The sequence below is a fragment of the Sapajus apella genome, unplaced genomic scaffold (assembly GCF_009761245.1).
Source record: "Sapajus apella isolate SASKATOON/1434 unplaced genomic scaffold, GSC_monkey_1.0 scaffold22, whole genome shotgun sequence".
Classification (NCBI taxonomy): domain Eukaryota; kingdom Metazoa; phylum Chordata; class Mammalia; order Primates; family Cebidae; genus Sapajus; species Sapajus apella.
This window is the reverse complement of record NW_022436962.1, coordinates 10,850,804-10,868,517: the sequence shown is the minus strand read 5'-3', so window position 1 is coordinate 10,868,517 and position 17,714 is coordinate 10,850,804. Positions and strand designations below refer to the sequence as shown.

The 17,714-nt window shown below is 37.6% G+C and overlaps 1 protein-coding gene and 1 pseudogene across 7 annotated transcripts in view; both read right to left on the bottom strand.

Moving 5' to 3' along the window:
* Window positions 1-4,797: 4,797 nt before the first annotated feature.
* Window positions 4,798-6,349, bottom strand: LOC116558844 (annotated as a pseudogene).
* A 3,445-nt stretch (window positions 6,350-9,794) lies between these two features.
* CD55 (CD55 molecule (Cromer blood group)) overlaps window positions 9,795-17,714 on the bottom strand; it is a 34,218-nt gene continuing 26,298 nt past the window's right edge. For 2 of the 7 annotated variants that reach the window (XR_004272189.1, XR_004272188.1), the window contains 3 exons: window positions 15,184-15,288; window positions 14,625-14,666; window positions 13,067-14,001 (listed from right to left, as the gene is read on the bottom strand). Coding sequence is in view for 5 of the 7 variants with exons in the window: in XM_032289092.1 (XP_032144983.1) it covers window positions 13,937-14,001 (65 nt within the window). In the remaining 2 variants the exon portion in view is untranslated. Of the gene's footprint in view, window positions 10,960-13,066; window positions 14,002-14,624; window positions 14,667-15,183; window positions 15,289-17,714 lie in introns of those variants that run through there. The other 5 variants (XM_032289093.1, XM_032289091.1, XM_032289092.1 and 2 more) reach the window with 3 other exon arrangements.

Below are 17,714 nucleotides of genomic sequence, written 5' to 3'. Positions count from 1 at the left end.
TTATAATTTGGGGTATACACACAGACTGGGTGGTCCATGGTATGTCTGTAAAACAAAGAGGTTAGAGGTTTCATAAAAACAAGATAAATGTTGCATATTATTTTGCAAGAAATTTTATTGGCACTAGTACGGTTTGGGGGAGCTGGCAACTTCTGATTGGCGAGTGACAGACTTGGGTAAAACTCGTGTTGGAGTCACAGTAGGTTGTTTTAGTAATTATATAAAGCTAATTTCAGTTTACAGAGGCAGTTTCAGCAACCAGGTTTGTATAGAATTGCATTCTTTGGTCAATGCTATGTGTCCTGAGTGCCTTCTCCCTCTGGCCAATGGACTCTGTTTTAGCTGCATTATGATAAAAATGACCCAATTCATATGATCAACTTTTATGCCAGGCATCTATATGTCTGAAGAAGTGACACTGATACATAGCGCAACTTAGGGAATCACTCCCTACCTTATAGAATCCTTTGCCTTGATCCAATAATTTTGTAAATATAAAAGCATTAGGTATAAAAGAAAATGACTAGCAGTTGATTCTATTTGGATTTATTAAGTATAAAGCATAATGGATATATGACCTCCACCTTTTTTATCCCAGGACATCTAAAAGGAATATGTTTTAAAGCTGGAAAAGTAGGATAAAATAAATGAGGGTTAGAGATAAAATCTCCACAGAAGTTGCAAATGGGTTTTGAATGTTCTTATTGTACTGAGTTCTTTGAAACATAATTTATAATGGAAAAATGATCTCAGTGATATTTTTAATAAGAACTATTTCTTACTTTTAAATAATGTTTTAATTTTATGGATACATAATAGTTGTACATATTTATTGTGTATATGTCATATTTTGATACAAGCACACAATGTATAATTACCAAAGCAGGGTAATTGGTATATCCATCACCTCAAACATTTGTCATTTCTTTGTGTTGGGAATATTCCAAATCCACTCCTCTAGTTATTTTTAAATACACAATAAATTATTTTCCCTATTGTGTTACTGAACTCTACATCTTATTCCTTCTATCTAACCGTATTTTTGTATTCATTGAACAATCTCTCTTTATCATCCCTTCCCAAAACCCTTCCCAGCCTCTGGCGACTATCATTCTACCCTCTACCTCCATTAGATCATTTTTTTTAGCTTTGACATATGAGCAAGAACATGCAATATTTTTTTTCTGTCCCTGGTTTATTTCATTTAACACAGTGACCTTCAGTACCATCCATGTTGTTGCAAATGACAGGATGTCATTCATTTTTATGGATGAATAATATTCTATTGTGTATGTGTGCTACATTTTCTTCATTCATCTGTTGATGGACACTTAGGTTGATTCTTTATCTTGGCTATTGTGAATAGTGCTGCAATAAACATGGGAGTGCAGATATCTCTTTGATATGCTGATTTTCTTTCTTTTGAATATATTCCCAGTAGTGGCATTGCTGGATCATATGGTAGTTCTATTTTTTAGTTTTTTTTCCATGCTGAACCTCTGCACTGATTTCCATAAATGGCTGTACTAATTTACATTCTCACCAACAGTGAGAATTAGTGTACACAATTAGTGTAAATGGCTTTTTGATGAAAGCCATTTAAACTGGGGTAAGATGATATCTCATTGTGATTTTGATTTGCATTTCCATGACAATTAGTGATGTTGAGCACTTTTCAGATATCTGTTGACCATTTGTATGTCTTCCCTTGAGAATTATCTATTCAGATCTCTTGCCCATTTTTAAATCCAGTTATTTGATTTTTGCTATTGAGTTGTTAGAGTTCCTTACATAGTCTGGTTATTAATCTTGTCAGTGCAATAGTTTGCAAATATTTTCTCCCATTCCGTGGGTTGTCTTTTCATTTTGTTGATTGTTTCCTTTGCTGTGCAGAAGCTTTTTAGCTTTATGTGATCCTGCTTATTTCAGCTTTCATTGCTTGTGCTTTTGAGCTCTTACTCAAGAAATCTTCACTTCACTTAATGTCCTAAAGCATTTCCTCAATGCTTTCTTCTAGTAGTTTTACAATTTCAGGTCTTAGATTTAAGTATTTAATTTATTTTAATTTGATTTTTGTATATGAGGAGAGACAGGGGTCTAGTTTCATTCTTTTGCATATGGGTATCGAGTTTTCCTAGCATCATTTGCTGAAGACACTGTCTTTTCCATGATGTATGTTTTTGGTACCTTTTTTTGAAAATGAATTAACTGTAAATGCAGGATTTATTTCTGGATTCTCTATTCTGTTCCATTGGTCTACATGTCTGATTTTTATGCCAGTACCATGCTGTTTTGGTTACTGTAGCTTTGAAATATAATTTGAAGCCAACTAATGGGATGCCTCCAGCTTTGTTCTTTTTGCTCAGGATAGCTTTGTCTATTCTGGGCCTTTTGTGATTTCCTATTTCTGTGGATTATATTCTGTAGGATTGTAATTCCTATTTCTGTGAAAAATATTATTGATATTTTGTAGGAATTGCATTGACTCTGTAGATTGCTTTGGGTAGTATGGATATTTTAACAATATTGATTCCTCTAATGCATGAACATGGAATACCTTCCAAGTTATGTCTTTTTCAATGTCTTGAATCAGTGTTTTATAGTTTTCACTGTAGAGATCTTTCACTTCTTTGATTAAGTAGATTTCTAGGGTTTTTTTTTTTTTTTTTTTGTAGCTATGATAAATAGAATTCCTTTCTCTCTTTTTTTTTTAGATTGTTTGCTGTTGGCATATGGAAATGCTACTGATTTTTGTGTATTGATTTTGTATCCTGCAAATTTAATGCATTTGTTTATTAGTTCAAATAGTTTTTTAGTGAAGCTTTTAGGTTTTTCAAACTATAAGATAATATCTGCAAGCAAGAATAAATTTTTCTGTCTATTTAAATGCCATTTCTTTCTTTCTCTTGCCTAATTGCTCTGACTAGGACTTCCAGTACAATTTTGAATAGAAGTGGTAAAAGTGGGAATCTTTGTCTTGTTTATCAATTTTATTTTTTTAAAGACTCAGCTTTTTATTTCATTGATTTTCACTATTATTTTTGTTTTCTATTTTAATTTTTACACTTATTTTTATTTCCTTTCTCTCTTAATGTTAAAATTAATTTTTATTTCCCTTCTTCTACTTGATTTTTCTTTACCTTTCCACTCTGGAAGAGGTATTTTGTAGAGTGTTGCTCAAGTTGTCTTTTTTCTGATACTTCCTCATATTTTGATTCAGATTATGATTTTTGGCAGCAATACCACAGAAATGACAGAGGTCTTCTCAATATATCCTATCAGGAGGAACTAGGTATTATTTATCCCATTATCAGTGATGCTTATTTCGATCACTTGGTTACAATAGTGTCTGTTAGGTTTTTGCTCTGCAAAGTTACTATTTGCAATTAAAAAGTATTTTGTGGGGAAAAAAATTAAGGACTATATAATGATCTACTTCCCATCAGACTTTTACTAATTTAGCATCCATTGATTCTTGCCTGAAATAATTATACTGTGATGGCTGCCAAATGCTGACTTTCTAATTGCATGATTTGTTCTACATTGGAATCTTGCTATAAAGAAGGTGACTTTCTTTTCTTTATTTATTTATTTATACCAGTATGGACTCAAATTCTTATTCTATGTGCTATGATCCACTGCCATCATTATTTGTTTATTTGCTGTAATTGTTTCAGATTTGGTCAGTGGGAGCTTGTTCATGTTGGCTTCTGAATCCATTTGACATGTCACTATCATTTTTTCTGTACTTATTTTTAAAACGCTTAATTCGTGATATCACAAGATGTTCCAGGCTCATCTTTTACTTTCCCTACCCCAGCCTGGAGATCAGCCATTTCTTCCAGAAGCCCTATTTTTTTTTTTGAATACTCTAATATGCAATGAATAAAAAGGCAGAAAACTCAGAATTACAATAAACGTTAGGCTCTTTCAGAACACCAGTTTTTCATACCTATTTTCTTAGCATACAGCAGCTCAAAAAACCATACATTAAGCATAGTTTGAATTGTCCTGAAGTTATATTCTGAAGGGATTGTAACACTTAAGAACTGACAATATTAAAAAGGCAAAAGCATTATAACTCAGCACACAAGACTTCTTCATCTACAAAATGTGAGAATGTCAATGCTTTATTTGCTACAAGGATAAGGAGGGACACATCAGTGAAATAAATTTGATAATATGATTTACGCTTCATTACAACTGATTTTCCTAAACTCACAAATTTCACATTTGGCCGAGTGAAACAAAAAACAACAACGACAACAACAACGACAAAAAATCGGAACTTTCACTAGTTTTAAGTAGGCCAACTCACATAATCCCCCAGATGAGAGCGTTTAAATGAGAATGAGTACATTTTTTTAGCTGGGAGAATATTTTCTTTAATTAAGTGAGTTTAAATAATTTACCCATCGTGATGAATAAGCCCTTGGGCTAGGCTCTGGAGAGATACTAAAGTCGTACTGGAAATTTACGAAGTCTAAATGAACCCTTTCTCTCCAGCTTCAAACTTAGACAAGGTGTGAAGTGTCAGGGATGTGCATGAACCTTCAAAAACTGACATTTTCATCCGTGTTCTTCCCCTTTTCATCTCCTGCGAGACAAAATATAAGGAAATACAAGTGCTTGGTACTACAGGATTTTGAGGCTTAAAAGCCCAATACTAAGCACGCTGTATTGGTTGTCGAAGGGGATCACTTTCTAAATAAACATCACCAGAAGAATCTCTACAAAGGATGAAGTCACTCTCCCTCCCCAGAGGCTACGAGGGAAAAGGGAGGCACATATTTCCCGTTTGCACGTGAGATCTCCCTTTCTCTGCCTTGGGAGGTGGCTGGGAGAAAAGGCAACGCTCAGTCCTCCACGGGAAAGTCTTTGGTCTTCTCCTCCTGGCCTCCCACTTTGTAGCGCAGCAGCACGTGCAGGCGACGGGGGTTGTCCCGGGAAGGCAGCAGCGTGATCTCTCCTGAAACGTCCGTGTCTTGCTCCACTTGCACCGGCTCGTTCAGGTAGAGGAGCGCCTGTTTCCAGTGCGTGACCAGGTGAAAAGGCGAGGTGGACCGGGGGTTTCCCGACTCCTCTCCAGGGAAGGTCACCTGGAACCAGATGGCAAAGCCGAGCCTGGGCGCCCAGCCATAGCAGCTGCAGCGGAGGCGCCCGCCCACTCCGCGCTCCAGCTCCTGAGCCAGGCCAGCGCCGGGAGAGCTCTAGCTGAGCAAAGCGCGGCGGCCGGGCCGGCACGTCCTCGCCAGACCGTCCCTGCACCACGATCTCCGAGAGGCCCAGGAGGCAGCGCGTGGCGAAGCCCTGCAGGCAGCTCATGTCCGCACCACAGTGCTGCTTCTCCAAGCTCCAGAAGCCCAGGCGCCATTCCAGCATCTGGTCGCTGACAGGGGCCATGAAGAGCTCGGCGGAGGCCGCAGGAGAAGGCCGTCTTCCTTCAGCCACTTGGTTCGCGCGTGGAGGACGGCGCTCAGCAGGGACTCGTGCAGGAGTCCGTAGCCCATCCACTCGCTCACGATGGCCGCCACTTGCTCCGGCAACTCCAGTCTCCACCGGGCCCGGCAGGACGTGCACCCGGTCCTCCAGCCCGTGGAAGGGCACCACCTCCCGGGCCTGTTGCCAGATGGCGCTGGCCTTTACGCGGCGGGCGCCGGCCTGGGGGCACAAGATGCTCAGAGTGCCGGTGTTCGCGCCCATGTCCAGTACCGTTTTGCCTCGCAGTGCTGCGCAGTTCCGCAGGATGCCCAGGCGGTAGGCATCGGTCGGTAGATGATCGCGGACGCGGTCTGCGATCATCTCCTCGTGGACGCAAACGTCCGAGTAGCACTCGTAGTACAGCTGGTCCCGCTCCGGCTTAGTCCTCCCCGGTCGCTCCAGGGCCGCCTCCCGCTCCGCGCGGTCTTCCTCTTCAGTTCCCTCCCCTCCTTCGCCGCCCCCCGCTCCCCCCCGCCCCCCACTCAAGCTTTCTTTTCTTGGGCTGCGACATCTTGGCCGCTCCGGCTTCCTATATAGTTTTTTTTTAACTGGAGAAAGATATTTAGAAATCTGGATCCGAATATAAAAATTATCCAGGTGTAGTGGTGTGTGCCTGTAATCCCAGCTACTCCGACGGCTGAAGCTGGAGAATTGCTTGAACCCAGGAGGCAGAGATTACAGTGAGCCAAGATCATGCCACCACACTCCTGCCTGGGTGATAAAGTGAGACTGTCTAAAAAAAAAAAAAAAAAAAAAAAATCTGAATCTGGGGTCTGTTTGTAGGCTTTTCCAAGAAGACATATTATATATATATATATTTATATAAGTATATGCAAAAAGTATATAATATAGCATATATATGTAACACAAAACATTTATAAGTATATAATTTATATATTACATGTTTATATAATGTATATTAATATATTTTACATATTAATATATAAAATGCAAAATATATTGAAATAGTTTATATATAATGTATATGTATGTGTATATACCCACACAGCCACAACATACATACATATACACACACATGAATATATATACACACATATATATGCACACACAGATGCTGTGATAGCTAATTTTATGTGTCAGCCTGACTGGGTTAAGTGACAGGCCCGTGGCTGGTAGAACATTATTTCTGGGTGTGTCTGTGAAGGTGTTTGCAGAAGAGATGAGCACCTAAGGCAGCGGATTGAGTAAAGACCAGCCCTCACAGTGTGGGTGAGCATCATTCAGTCCATTGAGGGCTCACCTGAATAGAACAAAGAAGTGGAGGAAGGACGAATTCTTACCTTCTCCTTGAGCTGGAACGTCCATCTTCTACTGCCCTCAGACATCAGAGCTCCTGCTTCTCAATCCTTTGAACTCCAGGACTTGTATCTGCACACCAGCAGCCCCTGGTCCTTGGGCCTTAAGCCCTAGATTGGGAGTTACACCATCGACTCCCCTGTTTCTCAAGACTTCAATCTCAGAATTGCACCACCAGCTTTCCTGGGATTCCAGCTTGAAGATGGCATATCATGGGACTTGTAGGTCTCCATAATTGCATGAGCCAATTTCCATAATAAATCTCTTCATATGTCTCTCTCTATATATCTTATTGGTTCTGTTTCTTTGGAGAACCTAATACAGATATGGACACTCGTGTGTGTGTGTGTGTGTGTGTGTTTCTCTGTGTATCAGTTTTTATGTTCAAAATCATGAGTTTATACTGGTAACTCAAATTACAAATACCACAGGCTCTGTGCTAGTGTTCCCTTATTTGTAATTCCCTTCAACAGTGAGAAACCCGACTCATTATTTGCAATATATTTGCTTATCTACCCCACCTTCGAATGCACATAGTGTTGAAATTGCTAACCCACATTACTATGAAAAACGAACCTACTAGACTGAATCCAACATTTGTTCATATTATTTTTATCTTTAGCCCTTGGTTGTATAATCAAAATACTGTGTTCCAAGGTTAACTCAATTCTGCCTCACAGCTCCCTCTTAACTGTGGTCAAGTTATTCGTTTGAAATACAGTAAGAGGCCGGGTGTGGTGGCCCACGCCTGTAAAATCCAACACTTTGGCGGCCGAGCCAGGTAGAATACTTGAGGTCAGGAGTTTGAGACCAGCTTGGCCAACATGGTGAAACCCCATCTCTACTAAAAATACAAAAATTAGCTGGATATGGTGGCACATGCCTGTAATCCCAGCTACTCGGGAGGCTGAGGCAGGAGAACTGCTTGAATCTGGGAGGTGGAGGTTGTGGTGAGTTGAGATTGTACCACTGCACTCCAGCCTGGACGACAGAGTGAGACTCCATCTCAAAAAAAATAATAGTAATAACAAGGTTCATTTGTTGTGTTTGTATTCTGTTGTAATTTCTTCTCTCCCCTCCCTTCCTATTTTCATTCCTTATATTTACTTGGCTTTGTAATATGTGAGACAATGCTTCTAAAAGTTTTGAGATAAAACAAAAATTAAAAAGAATTCCCATCTTCCCCATTGTTTCCACTCATACCTTGTATATAACTATCTCATTGTTTCTAGTTTATCCTTCCTATGTTTCTTTTTGTACAAACAAGGACATGTATTTATTTCTTTTTTACATGAGAAGTAGCATACCATAGTTTTTGTACTTTACTTTTTTCGCTTAATAATCTATACTAAATCCTTAGACTGGGCGTAGTGGCTCATGCCTGTAATCCCAGCACTTTGGGAGATGGCAGATCACCTGAGGTTGGGAGTACAAGACCAGCCTGACCAACATGGAGAAATCCCATGTCTACTAAAATAAATAAATAATAATATATACTAGAAATATTTCATAATACTTCATAGTATTCCCCATTCTTTTTCATAGCTGCATAGTACTCCACTGTTTGGATATAACATAGCTTATTCAGCAAGTTCTACATATGAGTATTTAGATGGTTTCCAGTCTTTTGCTATGATAAACAATGTTCTGATGAGTAATCTTATACCTGTATATTTTCATATTATTGGAGATATAGCTTCAGAGTTCATTTCTAGATGTGAGATTGGTAGATCAAAGGGTAAATGCATATGTATATTTTTTTAGATATTGGAAAATTCCCTTACAAAATGGCTGTACCAGTTTGCATTCCCATCAATAACATATAAAAACATCTAATTTTCTACAGCCACACCAATAGAAAGTGTGGTCATACAAAAACCACATTCTCAACATAACTAGAAGACAAAGCGCCAACTTCAAATTGCCTATAAGAAAACAAACGAAACAAAAACAACCCAGCAGTCTTTCACACTGCTCCTAGAAGCCTCTGTGGTCAGCAAGGGTAGTCTACGGAAAGACTTTATGAAAGAAAAAAAAGCTGTCCTAACACAGTCCTCAAATTGCTCCAGAACCATTGCCAGAAAGTTAAGAGTCTGCTGTAAATATGAAAATGCTGAAGAGGTGTACTTGTAGAACAGAGCACTAACTACATGCACTACCTTTAGGAAAGGGGCATAAATATAATGTGATCTGAATTGATAGCCTTTGAAAGTGTAGCTTCTGAAAGAGGAGGGCAAAAAGGAAGGAGAGCCATCCTTTGATAATAGAATGGCAGAAAAAAAAAAGTTGTGGAGTGTTTTGAGACAAAACAAGAATCAGAAGGAATGCAACTCCTCTCCCCTCCACAGCTTCCATTATAGGTCAGCCTCAGGTCACAGCAAGTTGGTGTATGCTAGAGTGTGGTTCTGGATGAGAAAACAAAATATCTATCACAGTAGGAGACTTATAATAGGAAGAAAGTGGGGAGTTGATGAACATACTGGGGTAACTAAACTAGAAACCTGAAAAGATTATATTGAGCTAAAAAAATGCCTGAATTAGTGATTTAAGAAGGTTCCATGGAGATGAGTGACTCAGGTAAAGTGAAGGAGGTTATTAGAAATCAAAAGGTCAATAAAACCAGAGGCATGAATGTGTTATAAGGAGTCATCCTTGTCAATGTGAAGTAATTATGGATAATACCAGATTGTAGGATGATTGGGAGACACTGAGCCAGGTTCCAAAGCCCTCAACAGACAGAGAGACGTGACCAAAAAGTAGGGGGATTGCAATAACAAGGAGTGGAAGATCATACAGTGGATTTGAATGTCCAAACAAATCTCTGGTAGGCAAAAATCTCTTTTTGCTCTTTCACTCCACATACTACCAGGCATAGAGGTAAAGCTGGTGCCCTATTTGATTTATCATTGCTATTTGCAGGCCAATCTCCCTTCCTTTCCACAAAATGTTTCCTTCGAGTCACATGTCATCAGAATGTAGCACCTGCTATCTTCTTGTTTGCAGTCATCTTCAGATGTACAAACCACTCTATCTCATTTCTTGAAGATTTTAGCCTGTGGCAAGTAACACTCTCTAACATTAATTCCCATGCTTCTTGATTTCAGTATCAATTAAGATGTTCCATGGCCTCCTCTACCCCAATACTTTTGTCCACCATTTTACTTCAACTTTTCACACCATAGTTCTGCCTAAACCCTTGCATCATCAAAATCTAGAAGGCTTGTTTTAGTTTAAGGTCAACTACAATAACATAACACATCAATCTCTAAAATGTTAAACTCATACATACAGTTTACTTCTTCTTCACATGAAGTTTAAAGTGGGTGGTCCTGATCAGCAGACAGCTCTCCTCAAAGCAATGACTCAAGCTCCTTCCTTTTTGTGGTTCTTTTATCTTTAGCATGTGAATTATTAGGTTGCTGCACTCACCTTCATCAACTCAGTGTAGGGAAAGAGGTAAGGAGGATTGCATATGGGAATGTTTTAGGGCCAGACCTAGAAATGCCACACATCTCTGATCATGTTCCTTTGGCCAGAACTCAGTCCTATGTCTACACTTAACTGCAAGGGTGCCAGGAAATGTGCCTAACTTTGTGCCCAAAATGAAGAGGAATCGTATTTGTAGACAGGTTTGTCCTCTGGTCACCAATTCTGTTTTACTCTCAATTGAGGCATTCTTATTTCTCACTACTGCATATTACCATTCCAGTTCACTCTAAATAGCACCCCAAGTATAACGATGACATGACTCCATTAAGGCCTACAAAATACTGATCCTGTTACTCATCGTTTCTTACCACTCATATGTCTTCACTTCCCTTCTCACATAGCTTAAATTCTATGGTCCATCATTCTAATCACTCCCTTGTGCACATGCTCAACTCACGTCATCAAATTCACCTGGGAACGCCCACTTATAGTTTAATCTGAGCAACTTCCTTGTTCTGAGCCTGTAACTAGAAAGCTAAATATGACTGCAGAAAAACTCAGAACCAAGCTTGTTGATTGCATTCTAAATTCAAGAGCACTTACCTCAACTGGGCCTTTAACATTGCCTGCTAATTTACTAAATGTCTCTAGTCCTTTCCTTCTCTTCCTCTCTTCAAACGTAACACCTCCTCATGTGTCATCATTTTCATAATGACCTTGATGTATATGTCCCTGAGAAAACAGAAGAAATGTGAAGAAAATTTCCAAAACCTACCACCACGGCCATCTCCAACTCACCTGCAACAGTTCCCTCCGTATCTACAGAAGTCCTACATGCTTCCACCTAAGGCCAATCTCTCCACCTGTGCACTAAAAAGAGCTAAAACTTACTAGGCACTTACTCCGTGGCTGGCAGTATTCTAAGCTCTATGTGTATTAACTTAATTCTCGTTGCAATCCTACGAGGCTGGTACTGATTTTAGGCCCACTTTACATATAGATAACTAAGGTACATTGACAAGAAACATTCCTTGACTCCTGAAGTTAAGAAATGCCAGGGCTCCGATTTTTCTCCAGAATCCACGGTCTTCACCAAGGAGAATTATAGGGAAAACGTTTGACATTTTAGTAAATTACCCTACCAGAGTGGACACTTACTCTTTTTAAAGGGTTGTGTGGGAGGACTGAGATGGAAGACATGACAATGAGGAACAAGGAAAACACCTTCACCACCTCTTAACAATGAGTCATGTATATAAAAATAAACCAGCCGCCACTGGAATAGGCTGCAAAGGAAGCAGTACGTTCAGGAAAGTGGTTGTTTTTAGTTTCCACAAGGAGGAAGAAACACTCAGGACAGGTGGGAGGAAAATGAGGCATTCGCACATGGGGCATTAACCAAAGTAAACAGGGCTAGGGTGTGATTGGACAAAAACTGTTCATGTTCAAGTCCTAGAATAGTGACAGTGATAGTGGGCTAAATATTATAACACTCAACTTTCTACGGTGAGCAGGTATAACTTGCTGTAACAAATACACATCAGTCTAAAGAGGAAATGCAATACAGCTTTTGCAATCAACGTAAAATCTCATAGGAGAGCTTACCTTGAGCAAAAATAAAACCACTCAACCTCATAAAGGATACACAGTAAATATAAATCCTATAAGAAAGTGCCTTTACCCTCAGCAAGCCTACTGTGTATATTTTCTTCAAGGTAAATGACTGTTAAATAGTATTTCTGCTTTTACCCTTATCTAAATAAGATAGCAAGTTCTCACTATTATAAACCTATTTTATGCTGATTCTAATTTGATCAAGCAGAATAGTCTGGAGCTTGTAACTTTCACTTCTACACAGAACACATGACATAGTCTAGCCCGTACTCCAAGCCTTTCCTACAACGACCATCCTGCCATTATAATCTCATCTATTAGTGCTTTCTCAATCCCTTCCCGTCTTGAATGTCTCCCTCCCTGCCACTCAGCTGCTTAACAAACACAGCTTAAGCACTCATTATATTCAAGGTTGTAACACGTATAACTTTACCTTCTTTCTCTCCATAAATACGTAGTTTGGGCTTCCTGTAGCAAACTATAAGCAACTTGAGGGCAGACACTTGTAGTTATCTTGGTAAGCTCACATTTAGCATATGGCAACTTACACATAGGAGGCGGTCAGCTTTTTTTCTGAATAACTGAGCCAGTGTTACCATTGCTATCCCAGGAAGCATCAGGTTACTCAACAGCAGAGTAGGCCCTCATATTTAACAAATGAATGAATGAATAGGTGGATATGTGCCTACTCTTGGAACTTTTAGGAAAGTTCAAAGAATTTCCTAATATTAGAAACTATTAGGAAATTATTGTTAGTACTGCTAGTTGTGATGACTGTGGTTAAGGAGAAAAAAAATTATTTTGAGAAATACAAGTTAAAGTCTTTTCAGTGAAATGCCATGAAACCTATGAAATTTAAAGTACTTCAACAACAAAATAAACATTGCTAAAAATAAACCTGGTTATATTCTGTACAACTAGTGCAACTTAGTCTAGTCTAACATTTAAAATGTAATTGGCAAGATGACACAAATATGGTAAGAACCTAGAAATTAGTCAGATTGCCTTCAGGTGAATCAGTAACAAGTAATATAGGCACTCTAATAGGAAAGGATATGACATGCTTGAGAAGGTACAATACAGCATAATTTAAAAGCAACAAAATTATTCATACTAGTACAACCAAGGGACAGCATTCTGAACTGCTTGTAGTAGGCAGGTAGGGAATCTCCTATTTAGAAATAAAGTAGTCGCGTATAAGAATAAATTTCAAATACTAGATAAGACCAAAAAATGGGATTATTTATTTCTATTTTGGGAAAATAAATTTTTCTTTACGGATCTTTCAACTCTTATTTTACATGTAAAATCATTATGTTCCCTGTCATAAATATAAATAAATATTACAAAAGAATAAGATTTACAAATTTCACATCTCACGTCAGAAATAAGAAAAAATCTTTTCTTATGTTAATATTGTAATATCTCTGGATACTTTTAAAGATATTAAGTCAAAGAAGACATGTTTCACAGGTTTCTTCCAAACTGTATTTGTGCAATAAAGGAAGACTCAGTCTTTCATTCGATATCCCTCCCTTGTCATCAACACTCCTGGATCACTAGCATGATTTACCTTTAAAATATTTTTCTAGCCCATAAGAAAAGATGAAAATGCCTTATAGCCAAGGATTACTTTATTATGTAGTTCATCTCTCTTTAGCAGTTTTGCTTAGAAGAGACTGAATTGGGTTTTTATTTGCTTTTGATATCCAAATAATGTTTTTCATTATTTATTTCTTTTATAAGTATAAATAACATGACAGATCTTGTGGGGGAAAAAATTACTTTTCTTTTCCTCATGCTCCTATTCTAAATATGAACAAGTATCTATGCTTTTCTACACTTTTAGGACCAGAATCACTCTCAATTCTGTAAGTTGTTCTATTTTCAAGAGGCTTAGGTGTGCTAAGAATGTAAATCCAAGACTGTCTCTTTTCTCTTTGCTTTGTTGACATTCTTAACACACCTGAAAGACAATGAAAGCATCCTAAATGAAGAGCACGACTGCATTTATTGTGTCCAATCTGCAAATAGGTCTAAGAAACTAGAAACAGTCTGTTTACTTGTGTGCATTTTCTTCTTTACTCTTCTTTGGCTAAGTCAGCCAGCCCGTGGTTACTGGCGTCACAAGCAAAACTGTCAATGTGAAACAGATGTGGCCTGAAAATTTAAAAAAACAAAAAGTTAAAATCGAAATGATTTTATTTACTAGTGATAAACATTAGTTTTTAGTTACTATGTGATAAGTCACCAAAAAGAATCCGTTACTTTGGGGTGTAAAAAGAGATTAACTAGTAATAGAGTATGGATGATATTCTACAGGTGGGGTTTATAAGCTACAGCAACAACTAAAATATGACATGGAGATTTTAGTTTCTTGAGATGAATAATGGCTAAGCTAGAATGAATTAAGGTACACTCAGATCAAAAGTGAATGGATTCCTAAGTTTGGGAGATGTTAAAAAATATATAAAAATAAATGAAGATGTAAAAGTCAATAAAAACGCCTGAATACGACATGTGGAAGAGAAGATTAAGAGATGAAGACACTCAGAAAGTTTTACAGATACATTTCTACCAAGTTATTTTTGTGTGATAATTTTATATGAAGTATAAGAGATGTCTTTTACACAGGGAGGGGAGCATCACACAATGGGGTCTGTGGGGGGGGAGCTAGGGGAGGGACAGTGGGGGATGGGGAGTTGGGGAGGGATAACATGGGGAGAAATGCCAGATATAGGTGATGAGGGGGAAGGCAGCAAACCACACTGCCATGTATGTACCTATGCAACAATCTTGCATGTTCTTCACATGTACCCCAAAACCTAAAATGCAATATATATATATATATATATATAAAGTATTTGTGATATAAAAAAATCTATAAACATGGCCTATAAAAGGATATCTTAGTACATATTATAATTTTTCTTAAACATTGAAAACTTAAAAAGCCACCAAGCAAAAGGAGAAATAAATACAAGGTAGGTCAATTATCTCATGATGAAAATTATCATAATGAAGGCATGCTCTTTAAGTCCTACTATGCCATTCCTTTATCCCAAATATTTGTGGCATTATAGCATCTAAGCTTTACAATAAACTGAGTGCAAAACACAAGATGAGATGATGAGCATACTGCTACCAAGTCCAGAACTGATGATGTGTCATAGAAATGAGACAGTCAATGTGTTAGTCATTTATTGAACAAAGAAAAAACTCTAGTGACAGTAGAGACTTAACCCTCTATTATCCTTTAAAAGTCATGAGAACCCCCTAGACAAAGGTGTTAATGGATATTTTGCAAGATTGAGAAATGTGATTTTATTAAGCCATTTATACCTTTTATAATTTACCAGAAAATCTTATTTCTGAGGTTCACCAGTCACACTTAAATGGTGAAACACCACACTGAGTGCTTTGTTGCGTTCGTGTGCATTATAAGAGCTGAATAGTAAAGAAGGAAAAACGATTGAATTGAATTATATAATTATCATTTCAATCCAAAAACAAAATCAGACATTTGCTTACACTCCCATCCCTAAACTAAAATTTATCATATAGACCGAACTCTTCTAAAAGAAAGAAATAAATCCTTTGATAGGCAAACATGAAGAATCATTAAATGAAACTACATTATCACTTGCACATTAACTATATCCCCTGTCTTAATTAAGATCAAATATTTAATTAAATCAGTATGAAATCAGGAGGCCAGCCAAACATATATAAAGCTAACTCTTACCCTTGACAGCTTATAATTCCAAAATAAGGCAAGTGGAGTGTTTTTATGTGCGCACAAAAAAAGGCAAATTCTTTCTTAGGAGTTTGCATGAGTTTCCCTCTAATTCAGAAAATGAGCAATTAAGTTTACTGCAAAACCCCAAAATACGATTCTAAACAAATACTGTAGTCTTCTTATCTGTGGTTTCAGTTACCCTTAGTCAACTACAATCTGAAAATAGGTGAATACAATACAATAAGACATTTTGAGAGAGAGACAGAGACCCCATTCACATAACTTTTACTACAATAAGTTGCTCTAATTGTTCTACTTTATTATTAGTTGGTGCTAACCTCTTACTGTGCCTCATTTATAAATTAAACCTTATCTCATAGGTATGTACATACAGGAAAAAAAACAGCATATGTAGGATTAGGTACTATCTGTGGTTTCAGGCATTCCCTGGGGGGTCCTGAAACATACTCCCAAGGATAAGCAGAAGTTACTGTATTCCCTCCTTCTATGTTCCAGCACTTTGTGTCCTTAATAGGACATACAAGTATCACAGCCAATCACTTTACCAAAGTATGTAAAAAAAAACTGATGAAAGCCAAGAGACAGCGTCTGGTAAACTTATCACATTCTGCTACCCCCCGCCCCTCAACCAATCCTCACTCCCACCAATCCAGGGAGCCTCAAAGCAGCTTTGGTAAGCTGATAATACTCTAAACATTGATAATTTATAACTTGATAAATTAATAATAGTATTTCAAAAGGAGAGTTGGAATAAATACAAGAGAATACATAAGACTGGTGGTTTAATTTTTTTCAGAGCAGCTTTGCTGAAGCTTTCATACCAGCTCACTTTAGATGACTTCGAACTAACTCTGTGAGTTTTTGCTGGGCTCTAAATCACATTCCTAAAAAGTTTTTAATATATCTGGAGAAAAAGTTATGTTTTACTATATTTGCTATTGTGACAGCTAGAATATTTTGATAATATTAAACTAATGCCTGTAAAAATTATTAATCACTCCCCTGGACCTAATAGTCAAATATTTTTCTAAAAGACTGACTCATTTAGTGAGTTAAAGAATATTTGCATACTTTAACTTATGATATGCTTAAGTAATATTGTTAATTTAAGAAGAAAGGAAAGTTGTGGATGGTAAAAAGTAGATCGGTCAAATCATGCAAATAATTAAATCAGTCAATTTAATAACAGCATTAAAATATAGTTTTCTTATTAGTTAATAGGCATTAGGGCAGCTTAGAAATAACACAAGTTTGCATAAACTCCACAACTAGTTTTCTGAACAGTTAAATCTACAAAAGAGAAGAGGGTAGATTTAAATCATCCTCTGTCTACAGGACACATCAGAGCCAATCCTAACATTTATGCTTAATGTTATGTGTATTCAATGGAGATTAGATATTTTAAATAATACTGATGTGTGTGTGTGCTGTTGCTGTTTTAACATCTGAGTGCTCACTATGTGCCAAGCAATGTTCTAAGCACTTGACAGGTGGCTCATTTGATCCTTACTATAATCACATGAGGTAGGTACTGTATTTCCCCCATTTTACAAATAAGAAAACTGAGGCATAGAGAGGTTAAATTACTCACAGTCAAATAACTCCTAAATGGTAGACTCAGGATTCACACTGAGCTGTCAGGCTCCAGAGCCTGCTGTCTTAACCACTGGGCTGTTTTAAGCTGGACTGGCATCTATCCACAAATATAACTGAGAAAAAGGCCTAATCACAGGCAATTTCACAGTATGTTTGAGGTTGACTTTTCCTAGATTTCTCTGCTTCTGTACAATACAGAGACACTACTGTAAATTATACTGAGTGGAAAAAAGGGTGAGTGAATCAATAGATCACAAAATGAGACTTCAATTCACTTTCCTTTGAAATGTGCCTTTGAACATATTGAGAAAAAAGAAACATGAAGTCTGCTCATCCAGGAGAGTAATTATAGACAAAATGAATAAAAAGATGCCAAAAATTAAATAAAGCTAAGAGAGTTATCTACTGATACAGTACCAAATTTTACTGAAAAGAAACTAGGAATAATTTTTAAAAATCATCAGAATTTCTGCTCACCCTGATTTTCCATAGTCCAATGACTAGAATTACGGTACCA